This window comes from Bombina bombina, chromosome 1, assembly GCF_027579735.1.
Source record: "Bombina bombina isolate aBomBom1 chromosome 1, aBomBom1.pri, whole genome shotgun sequence".
Classification (NCBI taxonomy): Eukaryota; Metazoa; Chordata; class Amphibia; order Anura; family Bombinatoridae; genus Bombina; species Bombina bombina.
The window spans coordinates 361583501-361602816 of NC_069499.1; the positions used below are offsets into that span (position 1 = coordinate 361583501).

The 19316-nt window shown below is 42.3% G+C and overlaps 1 protein-coding gene across 3 annotated transcripts in view; it reads right to left on the reverse strand.

Annotated features, from left to right (window-relative positions):
• ZRANB3 (zinc finger RANBP2-type containing 3) overlaps window positions 1-19316 on the reverse strand; it is a 1006798-nt gene that overhangs the window by 659982 nt on the left and 327500 nt on the right. For all 3 annotated transcript variants that reach the window (XM_053698237.1, XM_053698236.1, XM_053698238.1), the window contains one exon: window positions 8139-8370. In XM_053698237.1, coding sequence (XP_053554212.1) covers window positions 8139-8370 — 232 coding nt within the window. The remainder of the gene's footprint in view (window positions 1-8138; window positions 8371-19316) is intronic.

A 19316-nucleotide genomic window follows, 5' to 3' on the forward strand; every position in this document is an offset into this window, starting at 1 on the left:
GCCTGATATTGATCTGTGTACACAGAGCAGACATTAGCTATCGAGCAACAAGTTTTAGCAGCCACTTTCCTATTATCTTCCTATCCAGCTGCTTGAGGTGAGGGTGCCTAACTGCTTAATCACTGCAGATTGAAATGCATAGAATAGGTGCAGACCCAATATTATCTAACATGCTAATAATGCAGAGAACTGATTGCAGAAAAATGCAAGTTTATTAAACTTAGTTTGATGATGATGCAGTCTGTTGTGTGATTATTTAATTAGGTGCTGTTAGCAAATGTTTTTGTTCATTAAACTTAGTTTGATGATGATACAATCTATATTATTAGGTTTACAATGATGTTTAGCATTTAAAGTCTTCATTTCAAAGCTTTAAAAATAATGTATTAGGTGTTACTTATGACAATTTTGAGAGGGGTCTGAAACCTAACCCCCTCACTTCCAATTGACTTACATTATAAACTGGGTTTCAATTTACAACGGTTTTGATTTACAACCATTCCTCCTGGAACCTAACCCCGGCGTAAACTGAGGGGCTACCTGTATATGTCTGCTATTTCTTAACAAAGGGGATCCCAGAGAAGCATTTACAACCATGTGTGCCATAATTGCAAAAGCTGTTTGGAAATAATTTCAGTGAGAAACCTAGTTAGTGAAAAAGTTAATGATAGTTTTTTTTATTTGATCGCATTTGGCGGTGAAATGGTGGCATGAAATATACCAAAATGGCCTTAGATCAATACTTTGGGTTGTCTACTAAAAAAAAAAATATATACATGTGATGGGTTATTCAGGGATTCTTGACAGATATCAGTGTTACAATGTAATTATCGCTAATCTTGAAAATAAAAAATGGTTTGGAAATAGCAAAGTGCTACTTCTACTTATTGTACTATAACTTGCAAAAAAAGCAAAGAACATGTAAACATTGAGTATTTCTAAACTCAGGACAAAATTTAAAAACTATTTAGCATGAGTGTATTTTGGTCGTTGTAGATGTGACAAATTTGGGGGTCAAAGTTAGAAAAAGTGTGTTTTTTTCAATGTTTTAATCATATTTTATAATTTGAATACAATTATGAAAATAATGGTATCTTTAGAAAGTCCATTTAATGGCAAGAAAATTGTATATAATATGTGTGGGTACAGTAAGAGGAAAATTACAGCTAAACACAAACACTGCAGAAATGTAAAAAGAGCCCTGGTCCTTAAGGGTAAGAAAATTGAAAAATGGTCTGGTCACTAAAGGGAAATGAAACCCCACATTTTTCTTTTGTTATTCAGGTAGAAAATACAATATAAAAAAACTTTCAGATTTGCTTCTTTTACAAAATTTGCTTCATTCTCTTGGAAACCTTTGTTGAGGCAGCAGCAATGCACTACTAGGAGGTAGCTGATCACATTAGTGACAAGAGGAATATATTTGCAGCTACCAATCAGCAGTTAGCTCCCAGGAGTACTTTGCAGCTCTTGAGTCTACCTAGGAATACTTTTTCAACAAACGATAACAAAGCAAATTAGATAAGAGAATTGAAAAGTTGTTTAAAATTGCATGCTCTATTTAAAAACATAATTTATGCTTACCTGATAAATTCCTTTCTTCTGTTGTGTGATCAGTCCACGGGTCATCATTACTTCTGGGATATAACTCCTCCCCAACAGGAAATGCAAGAGGATTCACCCAGCAGAGCTGCATATAGCTCCTCCCCTCTACGTCAGTCCCAGTCATTCGACCAAGAATCAATGAGAAAGGAGTAACCAAGGGTGAAGTGGTGACTGGAGTATAATTTAAAAGATATTTACCTGCCTTAAAACAGGGCGGGCCGTGGACTGATCACACAACAGAAGAAAGGAATTTATCAGGTAAGCATAAATTATGTTTTCTTCTGTTATGTGTGATCAGTCCACGGGTCATCATTACTTCTGGGATACCAATACCAAAGCAAAAGTACACGGATGACGGGAGGGATAGGCAGGCTCATTATACAGAAGGAACCACTGCCTGAAGAACCTTTCTCCCAAAAATAGCCTCCGAAGAAGCAAAAGTGTCAAATTTGTAAAATTTGGAAAAAGTATGAAGCGAAGACCAAGTTGCAGCCTTGCAAATCTGTTCAACAGAGGCCTCATTCTTAAAGGCCCAAGTGGAAGCCACAGCTCTAGTGGAGTGAGCTGTAATTCTTTCAGGAGGCTGCTGTCCAGCAGTCTCATAGGCTAAACGTATTATGCTACGAAGCCAAAAAGAGAGAGAGGTAGCAGAAGCTTTTTGACCTCTCCTCTGTCCAGAATAAACGACAAACAGGGAAGAAGTTTGGCGAAAATCTTTAGTTGCCTGCAAGTAGAACTTGAGGGCACGAACTACATCCAGATTGTGTAGAAGACGTTCCTTCTTGAAGAAGGATTTGGACACAAGGATGGAACAACAATCTCTTGATTGATGTTCCTGTTAGTGACTACCTTAGGTAAGAACCCAGGTTTAGTACGCAGAACTACCTTGTCTGAGTGAAAAATCAGATAAGGAGAATCACAATGTAAGGCTGATAACTCAGAGACTCTTCGAGCCGAGGAAATAGCCATTAAAAACAGAACTTTCCAAGATAACAATTTTATATCAATGGAATGAAGGGGTTCAAACGGAACACCCTGTAAAACGTTAAGAACTAAGTTTAAACTCCATGGCGGAGCAACAGCTTTGAACACAGGCTTGATCCTAGCTAAAGCCTGACAAAAGGCCTGGACGTCTGGATTTTCTGACAGACGTCTGTGTAACAAGATGGACAGAGCTGAAATCTGTCCCTTTAATGAACTAGCTGATAAACCCTTTTCTAAACCTTCTTGTAGAAAAGACAATATCCTAGCGATCCTAACCTTACTCCAGGAGTAATCTTTGGATTCGCACCAGTATAGGTATTTACGCCATATTTTATGGTAAATCCTTCTGGTAACAGGCTTCCTAGCCTGTATCAGGGTATCAATAACCGACTCAGAAAAACCACGTTTTGATAAAATCAAGCGTTCAATTTCCAAGCAGTCAGCTTCAGAGAAGTTAGATTTTGATGTTTGAATGGACCCTGTATCAGAAGGTCCTGTCTAAGAGGTAGAGACCAAGGCGGACAGGATGACATGTCCACTAGATCTGCATACCAAGTCCTGCGTGGCCATGCAGGCGCTATTAGAATCACTGATGCTCTCTCCTGTTTGATTTTGGCAATCAATCGAGGAAGCAGCGGGAAGGGCGGAAACACATAAGCCATCCCGAAGTTCCAAGGTGCTGTCAAAGCATCTATCAGAACCGCTCCCGGATCCCTGGATCTGGACCCGTAGCGAGGAAGTTTGGCGTTCTGGCGAGACGCCATGAGATCTATCTCTGGTTTGCCCCAACGTCGAAGTATTTGGGCAAAGACCTCCGGATGAAGTTCCCACTCCCCCGGATGAAAAGTCTGGCGACTCAAGAAATCCGCCTCCCAGTTCTCCACTCCCGGGATGTGGATTGCTGACAGGTGGCAAGAGTGAGACTCTGCCCAGCGAATTATCCTTGATACTTCCATCATTGCTAGGGAGCTTCTTGTCCCTCCCTGATGGTTGATGTAAGCTACAGTCGTGATGTTGTCCGACTGAAACCTGATGAACCCCCGAGTTGTTAATTGGGGCCAAGCCAGAAGGGCATTGAGAACTGCTCTCAATTCCAGAATGTTTATTGGAAGGAGACTCTCCTCCTGATTCCATAGTCCCTGAGCCTTCAGAGAATTCCAGACAGCGCCCCAACCTAGTAGGCTGGCGTCTGTTGTTACAATTGTCCAGTCTGGCCTGCTGAATGGCATCCCCCTGGACAGGTGTGGCCGATAAAGCCACCATAGAAGAGAATTTCTGGTCTCTTGATTCAGATTCAGAGTAGGGGACAAATCTGAGTAATCCCCATTCCACTGACTTAGCATGCACAATTGCAGCGGTCTGAGGTGTAGGCGTGCAAAAGGTACTATGTCCATTGCCGCTACCATTAAGCCGATCACCTCCATGCATTGAGCTACTGACGGGTGTTGAATGGAATGAAGGACACGGCATGCATTTTGAAGCTTTGTTAACCTGTCTTCTGTCAGGTAAATCTTCATTTCTACAGAATCTATAAGAGTCCCCAAGAATGGAACTCTTGTGAGAGGAAAAAGAGAACTCTTCTTTTCGTTCACTTTCCATCCATGCGACCTTAGAAATGCCAGAACTAACTCTGTATGAGACTTGGCAGTTTGAAAGCTTGAAGCTTGTATTAGAATGTCGTCTAGGTACGGAGCTACCGAAATCCCTCGCGGTCTTAGTACCGCCAGAAGGGCACCCAGAACCTTTGTGAAGATTCTTGGAGCCGTAGCCAATCCGAATGGAAGAGCTACAAACTGGTAGTGCCTGTCTAAGAAGGCAAACCTTAGATACCGGTGATGATCTTTGTGGATCGGTATGTGAAGGTAAGCATCTTTTAAATCCACTGTGGTCATGTACTGACCCTTTTGGATCATGGGTAAGATTGTCCGAATAGTTTCCATTTTGAACGATGGAACTCTTAGGAATTTGTTTAGAATCTTTAAATCTAAGATTGGCCTGAAAGTTCCCTCTTTTTTGGGAACCACAAACAGGTTTGAGTAGAACCCTTGTCCTTGTTCCGACCGCGGAACCGGATGGATCACTCCCATTAATAACAGATCTTGTACACAGCGTAGAAACGCTTCTTTCTTTATCTGGTTTGTTGACAACCTTGACAGATGAAATCTCCCTCTTGGGGGAGATAATTTGAAGTCTAGAAGGTATCCCTGAGATATGATCTCTAGTGCCCAGGGATCCTGAACATCTCTTGCCCAGGCCTGGGCGAAGAGAGAAAGTCTGCCCCCCACTAGATCCGGTCCCGGATCGGGGGCTCTCGGTTCATGCTGTCTTTGGGGCAGCAGCAGGTTTCCTGGCCTGCTTGCTCTTGTTCCAGGACTGGTTAGGCTTCCAGCCTTGCCTGTAACGAGCAACAGCTCCTTCCTGTTTTGGTGCAGTGGAGGTTGATGCTGCTCCTGTTTAGAAATTCCGAAAGGGACGAAAATTAGACTGTCTAGCCTTAGCTTTGGCTTTGTCTTGAGGTAGGGCGTGGCCCTTACCTCCTGTAATGTCAGCGATAATTTCTTTCAAACCGGGCCCAAATAAAGACTGCCCCTTGAAAGGTATATTAAGTAATTTGGACTTAGAAGTAACATCAGCTGACCAGGATTTTAGCCACAGCGCCCTACGTGCCTGTATGGCGAATCCTGAGTTCTTAGCCGTAAGTTTGGTTAAATGTACTACGGCCTCCGAAATGAATGAATTAGCTAGTTTAAGGACTCTAAGCCTGTCCGTAATGTCGTCTAGCGTAGATGAACTAAGGTTCTCTTCCAGAGACTCAATCCAAAATGCTGCCGCAGCCGTAATCGGCGCGATACATGCAAGGGGTTGCAATATAAAACCTTGTTGAACAAACATTTTCTTAAGGTAACCCTCTAATTTTTTATCCATCGGATCTGAAAAAGCACAGCTATCCTCCACCGGGATAGTGGTACGCTTAGCTAAAGTAGAAACTGCTCCCTCCACCTTAGGGACCGTTTGCCATAAGTCCCGTGTGGTGGCGTCTATTGGAAACATTTTTCTAAATATCGGAGGGGGTGAGAACGGCACACCGGGTCTATCCCACTCCTTAGTAACAATTTCAGTTAGTCTCTTAGGTATAGGAAAAACGTCAGTACTCGCCGGTACCGCAAAGTATTTATCCAACCTACACAGTTTCTCTGGTATTGCAACGGTGTTACAATCATTGAGAGCTGCTAAGACCTCCCCTAGTAATACACGGAGGTTCTCCAATTTAAATTTAAAATTTGAAATATCTGAATCCAATCTGTTTGGATCAGAACCGTCACCCACAGAATGAAGCTCTCCGTCCTCATGCTCTGCAAGCTGTGACGCAGTATCAGACATGGCCCTAGTATTATCAGCGCACTCTGTTCTCACCCCAGAGTGATCACGCTTGCCTCTTAGTTCTGGTAATTTAGACAAAACTTCAGTCATAACAGTAGCCATATCTTGTAATGTTATCTGTAATGGCCGCCCAGATGTACTAGGCGTCATAATATCACGCACCTCCCGGGCGGGAGATGCAGGTACTGCCGCGTGAGGCGAGTTAGTCGGCATAACTCTCCCCTCGCTGTTTGGTGAAATTTGTTCACATTGTACAGATTGACTTTTATTTAAAGTAGCATCAATACAGTTAGTACATAAATTTCTATTGGGCTCCACCTTGGCATTGGAACAAATGACACAGATATCTTCCTCTGAGTCAGACATGTTTAACACACTAGCAATAAACTTGCAACTTGGTTATAATCTTTTTTAGCAAAAACGTACTGTGCCTCAAAGAGGTACTAAACGATTAAATGACAGTTGAAATAATGAACTGAAAAACAGTTATAGCATCAAACTTTAAAACAACATAACTTTTAGCAAAGGTTTGTTCCCATTAGTAAAATAACAATCATTAAATTTGACATAAAAATTACAGAGCAACGTTTTTATTCACAGTCAATATAAAATTCTCACAGCTCTGCTGAGAGAATCTACCTCCCTCCAAAGAAGTTTGAAGACCCCTGAGATCTGTCAGAGATGAACCGGATCATGCAGGAAATATAAGAGTAACTGACTGGAATTTTTTGATGCGTAGCAAAGAGCGCCAAAAACGGCCCCTCCCTCACAGCAGTGAAGAGAAACGAAACTGTCACAATTAAAAGCAAACAACTGCCAAGTGGAAAATAATGCCCAAATATTTATTCACTCAGTACCTCAGCAATGTAAACGATTCTACATTCCAGCAAAAACGTTTAACATGATAAATACTTATTAAAAGGATTAGTGACTTTTAACAGAGTAGTTCCGGTGAAATACCATCCCCAGAATACTGAAGTGTATACATACATGTCATTATAACGGTATGGCAGGATTTTCTCATCAATTCCATTCAGAAAATAAAAACTGCTACATACCTCAATGCAGATTCATCTGCCCGCTGTCCCCTGATCTGAAGCTTTTACCTCCCTCAGATGGCCGAGAACAGCAATATGATCTTAACTACTCCGGTTAAAATCATAGTAAAAAACTCTGGCAGATTCTTCCTCAAACTCTGCCAGAGAAGTAATAACACGCTCCGGTGCTATTGTAAAATAACAAACTTTTGATTGAAGTCATAAAAACTAAGTATAATCACCATAGTCCTCTCACACATCCTATCTAGTCGTTGGGTGCAAGAGAATGACTGGGACTGACGTAGAGGGGAGGAGCTATATGCAGCTCTGCTGGGTGAATCCTCTTGCATTTCCTGTTGGGGAGGAGTTATATCCCAGAAGTAATGATGACCCGTGGACTGATCACACATAACAGAAGAAACATGAAAATTAATTTTGAGTGTCCCTTTAAGTATATCAGTCATATCCAGCCTAAAAAGGATGATGGTCCACCCCTGAAATACAGACAATCCTCCTCTGAACAAGGAACATAGCAAACCCAGACAAATGTTTTGGCCTTCTTTAGGCCTCCCCAGTGAGGAGTAGCCATATTCCTCGAGGCACAATGGACAGGTAGTCTACCTCTGGTTTCCAACATCATCCTTAGGCAGACCCAAGGGTGATAATTTACATGTTTCCAAAGTGGTGACTAGCTATTCAAACATTGCTCATTCCTGGTTGAGTACTTCTCATATATATTAAAATGACACAAAACTATATACTACTATGGAAGTTCACAAAATTAGAGAATAATAGAAAATGAATATTTAAACAAAAACAAAATTGAAACAATAAACCAAATCAGATGGTCTTTATATAATTATCAGAACTTTATCTCACTGCATTTACATGTTTAAACTCCTTTCTTTTCTGCACTTTAAGCATTTTCATTTTACAAAAACAATTTAAAATTCTGTGAATATTATATTCTTTTAAACTGAGTAGCCAGCATATCAATACCTGAGGTCCACACACTGTTTGTGGAACACACAATTCTGTTTACCAAGGTAACAAACTTCCTGTAAAGTTGCATTTCACAGGGCACTAAACCATATCAAATAATACATGAAACCATAAGATTGCTTTTATTACCTCCTCTGGTCTTCCAAGTGCTGGTGTCCCAGTGAGTAAAAGGGCTCTTGAAGCTTTCTGAACAATTGGAGACAGTAGCTTGCTACGTGATGCATTTCTTGACTTCATGTAGTGTGACTCGTCAACTAAAACCACTCTGAAGTGTTGTTTGTATAGAGCATCTATCAGAGTCTGAGCATCGGAAGTTAACAATCCATACCCAAGCACGGTTACTTTACAAGAGGACATCTTACTGGAAGAGAAAAAGTAATTTTTAATCAGAGGAAGAAACATAAATATAGAAATATATTGCAGTTTTAAATAATGGTGTTTGTGAATTTATTTTTAAGATTCAATGTAATGGAAAAATATAACTTAAAAAATATAAAGATGAAGCCACTAACGCAACCGGACAGATAAATGTGGTAATTTAATCATAACAATTGTAGTATATTTCAAGTGTAAAAGTTAATTAAGCAAAAACCCTACTGACAGAGAGTGTTTAACAGGATGATTTAAAAGGGAATAGGACTCTAGGAAAAACAAAACAAAATTTACATGGAAAAGTGGAGCGAAGTATGTTACAGAAAAATAATAACATAGATGAGTTTGTAGGTTAAAATCTCAGGCATTGCATATGACAGCACTATTTCAGGGAAAATGTTATAGAGATGAGGAATAGCGTCAAAGAATATATGTTAAATTCCAAAAGAGTTTAACAAAGTTACCTTCCATATATATCACAAAATCTCCAAACAAAGATGATCATATGATTAGAAATAAAAAATCTAAAGAATTGATGCACTTATCTTTGATTTTCTACATTTCAAACTTTGGGCCCTATTGTGTTCCATAGTAAAAGCAAAGAAGAAGCTTAAAGGGACAGTCTACACCAGAATTATTATTGTTTTAAAAGATAGATAATCCCTTTATTACCCATTTCCAAGTTTTGCATAACCAACAGTTATAATAATATACCTTTAACCTCTGTGATTATCTTGTATCTAAGCCTCTGCAAACTGCCCCTTTTTTCAGATCTTTTGACAGACTTGCAGTCTAGCCAATCAGTGCCTGCTCCCAGATAACTTCTCGTGCACGTGCACAGTGTTAACTATATGAAATACGTCAACTAACACCCTCTAGTGGTGAAAAACTGTTAAAATGCCATCTGAAAGAGGTGGGCTTCAAGCTCTAAGAAATTAGCATATGAACCTCCTAGGTTAAGCTTTCAACTAAGAATACCAAGAGAACAAAGCAAAATTGGTGGTAAAAGTAAATTAGAAAATTGTTTAAAATGACATGCTCTATCTGAATCATGAAAGTTTATTTTGGCCTAGACTGTCCCTTTAAGTATCACAGATAGACTGAACCAAATAAGCAGAAAAGCAAACAGGTAGTTAACCCTGAAGGGAAGAAAAGGCACAAAGTAAAACTGATAAACCCTTAAGGTGGAAACAGTAAAAATAGCAATAAGGTAGTGACAAGCTCTGGGGGTGGGGGGGGGACAGTAAAGGTTTAACACAGCAATAACACAGCACATAAAGGGTTAAATAAAATGTGTACTCCAAATTTGAAATCGAGCTCTGATCATCAGAATATCCTACAACATCCAGTCTTAAGAGCTTTCCTCACACACTGAATACTTTACAGAATCACCAGAACAAGAAACAATTAATTCCAGAAGAGGCAAGGTAAAAGGCAAGCTAAAAATGTAGCTATAATGGTTAACCCCTAGCACACCTGCACTACTGGTAAGCGTTAAAGCCTAGAACCCAAAGGGAACAAGGAGAAACTTAGCACAGGTGAAGAAAAAACTTAAATTATGCTTACCTGATCATTTTCTTTTCTTCAGATGGAAAGAGTCCACAGCTGCATTCATTACTTTTGGGAAATAAGAACTTGGCCACCAGGAGGAGGCAAAGACAACCCCAGACAAAGGCTTAAATACTCCTCCCACTTCCCTCATCCCCCAGCCATTCTGCCGGGGAACAAGGAAACAGTCGAAGAAATATCAGGGGGGAAAAGGTGCCAGAAGAATAAAAAACATAATTTATGCTTACCTGATAAATTTATTTCTCTTGTAGTGTAGTCAGTCCACGGGTCATCCATTACTTATGGGATTATATCTCTTCCCCAACAGGAAGTTGCAAGAGGATCACCCAAGCAGAGCTGCTATATAGCTCCTCCCCTCACATGTCATATCCAGTCATTCGACCGAAACCAGACGAGAAAGGAGAAACCATAGGGTGCAGTGGTGACTGGAGTTTAATTAAAAATTTAGAACTGCCGTAAAAGACAGGGCGGGCCGTGGACTGACTACACTACAAGAGAAATAAATTTATCAGGTAAGCATAAATTATGTTTTCTCTTGTTAAGTGTAGTCAGTCCACGGGTCATCCATTACTTATGGGATACCAATACCAAAGCTAAAAGTACACGGATGATGGGAGGGACAAGGCAGGAACTTTAAACGGAAGGAACCACTGCCTGTAGAACCTTTCTCCCAAAAACAGCCTCCGAAGAAGCAAAAGTGTCAAATTTGTAAAATTTTTAAAAAGTGTGAAGTGAAGACCAAGTTGCAGCCTTGCAAATCTGTTCAACAGAGGCCTCATTTTTAAAGGCCCAGGTGGAAGCCACAGCTCTAGTAGAATGAGCTGTAATCCTTTCAGGAGGCTGCTGTCCAGCAGTCTCATAGGCTAAACGTATTATGCTACGAAGCCAAAAAGAGAGAGAGGTAGCTGAAGCTTTTTGACCTCTCCTCTGTCCAGAGTAAACGACAAACAGGGTTTGACGAAAATCTTTAGTTGCCTGCAAATAGAACTTCAGGGCACGGACTACGTCCAGATTATGCAAAAGTCGTTCCTTCTTTGAAGAAGGGTTAGGACACAATGATGGAACAACAATTTCTTGATTGATATTCCTGTTAGAAACTACCTTAGGTAAGAACCCAGGTTTAGTACGCAGAACTACCTTGTCTGAATGAAAAATCAGATAAGGAGAATCACAATGTAAGGCAGATAACTCAGAGACTCTTCGAGCCGAGGAAATAGCCATCAAAAACAGAACTTTCCAAGATAACAGCTTGATATCAATGGAATGAAGGGGTTCAAATGGAACACCTTGCAAAACGTTTAAGCTCCACGGCAGAGCAACAGTCTTAAACACAGGCTTAATCCTAGCCAAAGCCTGACAAAAAGCCTGAACGTCTGGAACTTCTGCCAGACGTTTGTGCAGAAGAATAGACAGAGCAGAAATCTGTCCCTTTAACGAACTAGCAGATAAGCCCTTTTCTAAACCCTCTTGTAGAAAAGACAATATCCTAGGAATCCTAGCCTCCCAGTTCTCCACGCCTGGGATGTAGATCGCTGACAGGTGGCAAGAGTGAGACTCTGCCCAGCGAATTATCTTTGAGACTTCCAACATTGCTAGGGAACTCCTGGTTCCCCCTTGATGGTTGATGTAAGCCACAGTCGTGATGTTGTCCGACTGAAATCTGATGAACCTCAGAGTTGCTAACTGAGGCCAAGCTAGAAGAGCATTGAATATTGCTCTTAACTCCAGAATATTTATAGGGAGGAGTTTCTCCTCCTGAGTCCATGATCCCTGAGCCTTCAGGGAATTCCAGACTGCTCCCCAACCTAGAAGGCTGGCGTCTGTTGTTACAATCGTCCAATCTGGCCTGCGAAAGGTCATCCCTTTGGACAGATGGGGCCGAGAAAGCCACCATAGAAGAGAATCTCTGGTCTCTTGATCCAGATTTAGCAGAGGGGACAAATCTGAGTAATCCCCATTCCACTGACTTAGCATGCACAATTGCAGCGGTCTGAGATGCAGGCGCGCAAATGGTACTATGTCCATTGCAGCTACCATTAAGCCGATTACCTCCATGCACTGAGCTACTGACGGGTGTGGAATGGAATGAAGGGCACGGCAAGCATTTAGAAGTTTTGATAACCTGGCCTCCGTCAGGTAAATTCTCATCTCTACAGAATCTATAAGAGTCCCTAGGAAGGGAACCCTTGTAAGTGGCAATAGAGAACTCTTTTCCACGTTCATCTTCCACCCATGCGACCTCAGAAAAGCCAGAACTATCTCTGTATGAGACTTGGCAGTTTGAAAACTTGACGCTTGTATCAGAATGTCGTCTAGGTACGGAGCCACCGCTATGCCTCGCAGTCTTAGTACCGCCAGAAGTGAGCCCAGAACCTTTGTAAAGATTCTTGGGGCCGTAGCTAACCCGAAGGGAAGAGCTACAAACTGGTAATGCCTGTCTAGGAAGGCAAATCTTAAGTACCGGTAATGATCCTTGTGAATCGGTATGTGAAGGTAGGCATCCTTTAAGTCCACTGTGGTCATGTACTGACCCTCTTGGATCATGGGTAGGATGGTTCGAATAGTTTCCATTTTGAATGATGGAACTCTTAGGAATTTGTTTAGGATCTTTAAGTCCAAGATTGGTCTGAAGGTTCCCTCTTTCTTGGGAACCACAAATAGATTTGAATAGAATCCTTGCACGTGTTCCGTCCGCGGAACTGGGTGGATCACCCCCATTAGTAAGAGGTCTTGTACACAGCGTAGAAACGCCTCTTTCTTTATTTGGTTTGCTGATAACCTTGAAAGATGAAATCTCCCTTGTGGAGGAGAAGCTTTGAAGTCCAGAAGATATCCCTGAGATATGATCTCCAACGCCCAGGGATCCTGGACATCTCTTGCCCAAGCCTGGGCAAAGAGAGAAAGTCTGCCCCCCACTAGATCCGTTTCCAGATAGGGGGCCCTCTCTTCATGCTGTCTTAGGGGCAGCAGCAGGTTTTCTGGCCTGCTTGCCCTTGTTCCAGGACTGGTTAGCTTTCCAGCCCTGTCTGTAACGAGCAACAGCTCCTTCCTGTTTTGGAGCGGAGGAAGTTGATGCTGCTCCTGCCTTGAGGTTACGAAAGGCACGAAAATTAGACTGTTTGGCCTTTGATTTGGCCCTGTCCTGAGGCAGAGCATGGCCCTTACCCCCTGTAATGTCAGCGATAATTTCTTTCAAGCCGGGCCCGAATAAGGTCTGCCCTTTGAAAGGAATATTAAGCAATTTAGATTTAGAAATCACATCAGCTGACCAGGACGGCATCAGAAACAAATGAGTTAGCTAGCTTAAGTGCTTTAAGCTTGTTCATAATTTCATCCAATGGAGCTGTGCGAATGGCCTCTTCCAGAGACTCAAACCAGAATGCCGCCGCAGCAGTGACAGGCGCAATGCATGCAAGGGGCTGTAATATAAAACCTTGTTGAACAAACATTTTCTTAAGGTAACCTTCTAATCTTTTATCCATTGGATCTGAAAAGGCACAACTATCCTCCACCGGGATAGTGGTACGCTTAGCCAAAGTAGAAACTGCTCCCTCCACCTTAGGGACCGTCTGCCATAAGTCCCGTGTGGTGGCGTCTATTGGAAACATTTTCCTAAATATAGGAGGGGGGGAAAAAGGCACACCGGGTCTATCCCACTCCTTGCTAATAATTTCTGTAAGCCTCTTAGGTATAGGAAAAACGTCAGTACACACCGGTACCGCATAGTATTTATCCAGCCTACATAATTTCTCTGGAATTGCAACCGTGTTACAATCATTCAGAGCCGCTAATACCTCCCCTAGCAATACGCGGAGGTTCTCAAGCTTAAATTTAAAATTAGAAATCTCTGAATCCAGTCTTCCTGGATCAGATCCGTCACCCACAGAATAAAGCTCTCCGTCCTCATGTTCTGCAAATTGTGACGCAGTATCGGACATGGCTCTCCCATCATCAGCGCGCTCTGTCCTTAACCCAGAGCAATCGCGCTTGCCTCTTAATTCTGGCAATTTAGATAATACTTCTGTCATAACAGTAGCCATGTCTTGCAAAGTGATTTGTATGGGCCTCCCTGTTGGCGCCACAATATCACGCACCTCCTGAGCGGGAGGCGAAGGTACTGACACGTGAGGAGAGTTAGTCGGCATAACTTCCCCCTCGTTGTCTGGTGATAATTTCTTTTACATGTAAAGATTGACTTTTATTTAAAGTGACATCAATGCAATTAGTACACAAATTTCTATTGGGCTCCACATTGGCCTTTAAACATAGTGAACAAAGAGATTCATCTGAGTCAGACATGTTTAAACAGACTAGCAATGAGACTAGCAAGCTTGGAAAAAACTTTCAAATAAATTTACAAGCAATATAAAAAAAAAACGCTACTGCGCCTTTAAAAAGCACAAAAAGCTGTCACAGTTGAAATAACAATGAACCAAATTAGTTATAGCAACCAAATTTTCACAGTAAATGTATTAAGTTAGCAGAGCATTGCACCCACTTGCAAATGGATGATTAACCCCTTAATACCCAAAAACGGATAACAATTATATAATTAACGTTTTTCTCACAGTCAAATACACTGTCACAGGTCTGCTGTGACTGATTACCTCCCTCAAAACGAATTTTGAAGACCCCTGAGCTCTCTAGAGACGTCCTGGATCATGGAGGATGAAGTAGGAAGATTGTGACTGAAATTTTACTGCGCAAAAAAGCGCTAAAATAGGCCCCTCCCACTCATATTACAACAGTGGGGAAGCTCAGTAAACTGTTTCTATGCAGAAAACAAAGATAGCCATGTGGTAAAAATCATGCCCCAATAAGTTTTATCACCAAGTACCTCACAAAAAACGATTAACATGCTAGTAAACGTTTTGAACATATATTTTAAAAGCTATGAAGTGTTATTAATAAGCCTGCTACCAGTCGCATTTACTGCAGTGAAGGCTCATACATTACTTCAGTATTAACAGTATTTTCTGAGTGAAATTCCATTCCCTAGAAAAATACTTCAGTGTACACACACTCATCAGCCAAATACCAGTCGCTACCACTGCATTTAAGGCTGAACTTACATTACATTGGTATTAGCAGTATTTTCTCAGTCAATTCCATTCCTTAGAAAAATAATTTACTGCACATACCTCGTTTGCAGGGGGGGCCCTGCATGCTATTCCCCTCTTTCTGAAGTTACCTCACCCCTCAGAATGTGTGAGAACAGCCAGTGGATCTTAGTTACGTCTGCTAAGATCATAGAAAACGCAGGCAGATTCTTCTTCTAATGCTGCCTGAGAACAAACAGCACACTCCGGTGCCATTTAAAATAACAAACTTTTGATTGAAGAAATAAACTAAGTTTAAAAACATCACAGACCTCTCACAACGACCTATCTTTAGTTAGGTTGCAAGAGAATGACTGGATATGACATGTGAGGGGAGGAGCTATATAGCAGCTCTGCTTGGGTGATCCTCTTGCAACTTCCTGTTGGGGAAGAGATATAATCCCATAAGTAATGGATGACCCGTGGACTGACTACACTTAACAAGAGAAAATACAGACACACATAAAAAATACGGGTGGGGAGCTGTGGACTCTTTCCGTCTGAAGAAAATAAAATGATCAGGTAAGCATAATTTAAGTTTTTCTTCATAAGTGGAAAGAGTCCACAGCTGCATTCATTACTTTTGGGAAAACAATACCCAAGCTATAGAGGACACTGAATGCCAAGACGGGAGGGTACAAAAGACGGCCCATTCTGAAGGCACCAGGCCTGAAACCACTAACCAACAAATCCCTGCTTCGCATAGAAAAGAAAAAAGGCCCCAAGGACACTGACCCGCAGATAGCCCGGAAGCTTAGCTAGAGACCACAAATACAGGTCCTCCAGGAGACACAGTCGCCCAGCAGTCAGTCCCCAACCACACATGATCCCAGAGAAAGTTCACGAAGGAAACATACAATCAAAAATAAAAGACATCCTAAATATAAGGAAACCCGTAGGATAAGGCCCAAGAAGTACAGGCATACCTGCAGGACCAGCCAAACGTAACCCTGATCTTCCAACAAAACTGGGAAAGATCTCAATAAACCGACAATCAGGAGATTACGTCATCCCCTCATGCCTAATGAGGTGAGCCATTCGATGTAGAATACTGTGGATTCCCGGAACCGTTAAGGATAAGGTCCTCTAATAACTCAAAAACGTGTCTGAGTAAAACGCGAAGGCGCACTATTCTGTAACGAAAGCCACAACACTCAGGGACAGCTACACCCGCAGGAAACTGCATAGGCCCACCCAAGGCCGGGAGACCCGTGACAATAGGGCATGAGCACAATGCAAATAAACGTCTGGACTTTGCAGACGCATAATCGCCAAAAATATGTAAAAGTGAAAACATGCTGCGACCTCCGGGGGGGGGGGGAACAAGCCGCCCTGCAAGGAGGGATAAACATAGTCTGGGTTACTTGAATGTGTAGTAGTAGGGAGCGGTAGGGAACTCGCCTCGCGGAGGACAGAACCCCCAGAGGCGGATGGCTTAGCGGTCCCTTGATTCCCCGAGCCATTGGAACAAGGCGCTCTAATACGGCATACAGAACATAACTGATTGACATGTGTCAACAGGGCCAATTCGCATTCTTCACAAGTCGAAGAATCTGAATCTGAAATTTGAACAGTTTCAGTATTAGAATCCTTCATAACTGGATAGAGAATATAATAATATGGACCATAAGAAAACCAAAATCTAAACGGAATCTGACACCCACAATGGTTGGGGCACTCACCATCTCCTATGAACCAGACGCTGGCAGACCAGAATTTTTCTGACGCCACACGGTCAGGAATGCGGAAATGGAAGACCAGAACGGAAACACGCCCAGTCACAAGGTGAACCGTATGGTCCAAAAAAAGTGCGCCCAAACATAAGGTTGCGTCACTTCCAAAGGCCTTTATGTTCCAAGCCATGAGCTCAGCTAACACTACACTTAAGCAGATTAAATCACATAACAAACATGATTAAAAAAAAAACATAATTTATGCTTACCTGATAAATTTATTTCTCTTGTAGTGTATCCAGTCCACGGATCATCCATTACTTGTGGGATATTCTCCTTCCCAACAGAAAGTTGCAAGAGGATCACCCACAGCAGAGCTGCTATATAGCTCCTCCCCTCACTGCCATATCCAGTCATTCGACCGAAACAAGACGAGAAAGGAGAAACCATAGGGTGCAGTGGTGACTGTAGTTTAATTAAAATTTAGACCTGCCTGAAAAGGACAGGGCGGGCCGTGGACTGGATACACTACAAGAGAAATAAATTTATCAGGTAAGCATAAATTATGTTTTCTCTTGTTAAGTGTATCCAGTCCACGGATCATCCATTACTTGTGGGATACCAATACCAAAGCTAAAGTACACGGATGATGGGAGGGACAAGGCAGGAACTTAAACGGAAGGAACCACTGCCTGTAGAACCTTTCTCCCAAAAACAGCCTCCGAATAAGCAAAAGTGTCAAATTTGTAAAATTTTGAAAAGGTATGAAGCGAAGACCAAGTCGCAGCCTTGCAAATCTGTTCAACAGAGGCCTCATTTTTAAAGGCCCAGGTGGAAGCCACAGCTCTAGTAGAATGAGCTGTAATCCTTTCAGGGGGCTGCTGTCCAGCAGTCTCATAGGCTAAGCGTATTATGCTCCGAAGCCAAAAGGAGAGAGAGGTTGTCGAAGCTTTTTGACCTCTCCTCTGTCCAGAGTAGACGACAAACAGGGCAGATGTTTGACGAAAATCTTTAGTAGCCTGTAAGTAAAACTTCAAGGCACGGACTACGTCCAGATTATGCAAAAGACGTTCCTTCTTTGAAGAAGGATTAGGACACAATGATGGAACAACAATCTCTTGATTGATATTCCTGTTAGAAACCACATTAGGTAAAAACCCAGGTTTGGTACGCAGAACTACCTTGTCTGAATGAAAAATCAGATAAGGAGAATCACAATGTAAGGCAGATAACTCAGAGACTCTTTGAGCCGAGGAAATAGCCATCAAAAACAGAACTTTCCAAGATAAAAGTTTAATATCAATGAAATGAAGGGGTTCAAACGGAACTCCCTGAAGAACTTTAAGAACCAAGTTTAAGCTCCACGGGGGAGCAACAGTTTTAAACACAGGCTTAATCCTAACCAAAGCCTGACAAAATGCCTGGACGTCTGGAACTTCTGCCACACACTTGTGCAAAAGAATAGACAGAGCAGAGATCTGTCCCTTTAAAGAACTAGCTGATAAGCCTTTGTCCAAACCCTCTTGGAGAAAGGACAATATCCTATGAATCCTAACCTTACTCCATGAGTAACTCTTGGATTCACACCAATAAAGATATTTACGCCATATCTTATGGTAGATTTTCCTGGTGACAGGCTTCCGAGCCTGTATTAAGGTATCAATGACTGACTCGGAGAAGCCACGCCTTGATAGAATCAAGCGTTCAATCTCCATGCAGTCAGTCTCAGAGAAATTAGATTTGGATGATTGAAAGGACCTTGTATTAGAAGGTCCAGCCTCAGAGGCAGAGTCCATGGTGGAAGAGATGACATGTGCACTAGGTCTGCATACCAGGTCCTGCGTGGCCACGCAGGCGCTATCAGAATCACCAATGCTCTCTCCTGTTTGATTTTGGCAATCAGTCGAGGGAGCAGAGGAAACGGTGGAAACACATAGGCCAGGTTGAAGAACCAATTTGCTGCTAGAGCATCTATCAGCGTTGCTCCCGGGTCCCTGGACCTGGATCCGTAACAAGGAAGCTTGGCGTTCTGTCGAGACGCCATGAGATCCAGTTCTGGTTTGCCCCAACGATGGACCAGTTGAGCAAACACCTCCGGATGGAGTTCCCACTCCCCCGGATGAAAAGTCTGACGACTTAGAAAATCCGCCTCCTAGTTCTCTACGCCTGGGATGTGGATTGCTGACAGGTGGCAAGAGTGAGACTCTGCCCAGCGAATTATCTTTGAGACTTCTAACATCGCTAGGAAACTCCTGGTTCCCCCTTGATGGTTGATGTAAGCCACAGTCGTGATGTTGTCCGACTGAAATCTGATGAACCTCAGTGTTGCTAACTGAGGCCTAGCTAGAAGAGCATTGAATATTGCTCTTAACTCCAGAATATTTATTGGGAGGAGTTTCTCCTCCTGAGTCCACGATCCCTGAGCCTTCAGGTAGTTCCAGACTGCGCCCCAACCTAGAAGGCTGGCATCTGTTGTTACAATCGTCCAATCTGGCCTGCGAAAGGTCATACCCTTGGACAGATGGACCCGAGAAAGCCACCAGAGAAGAGAATCTCTGGTCTCTTGATCCAGATTTAGTAGAGGGGACAAATCT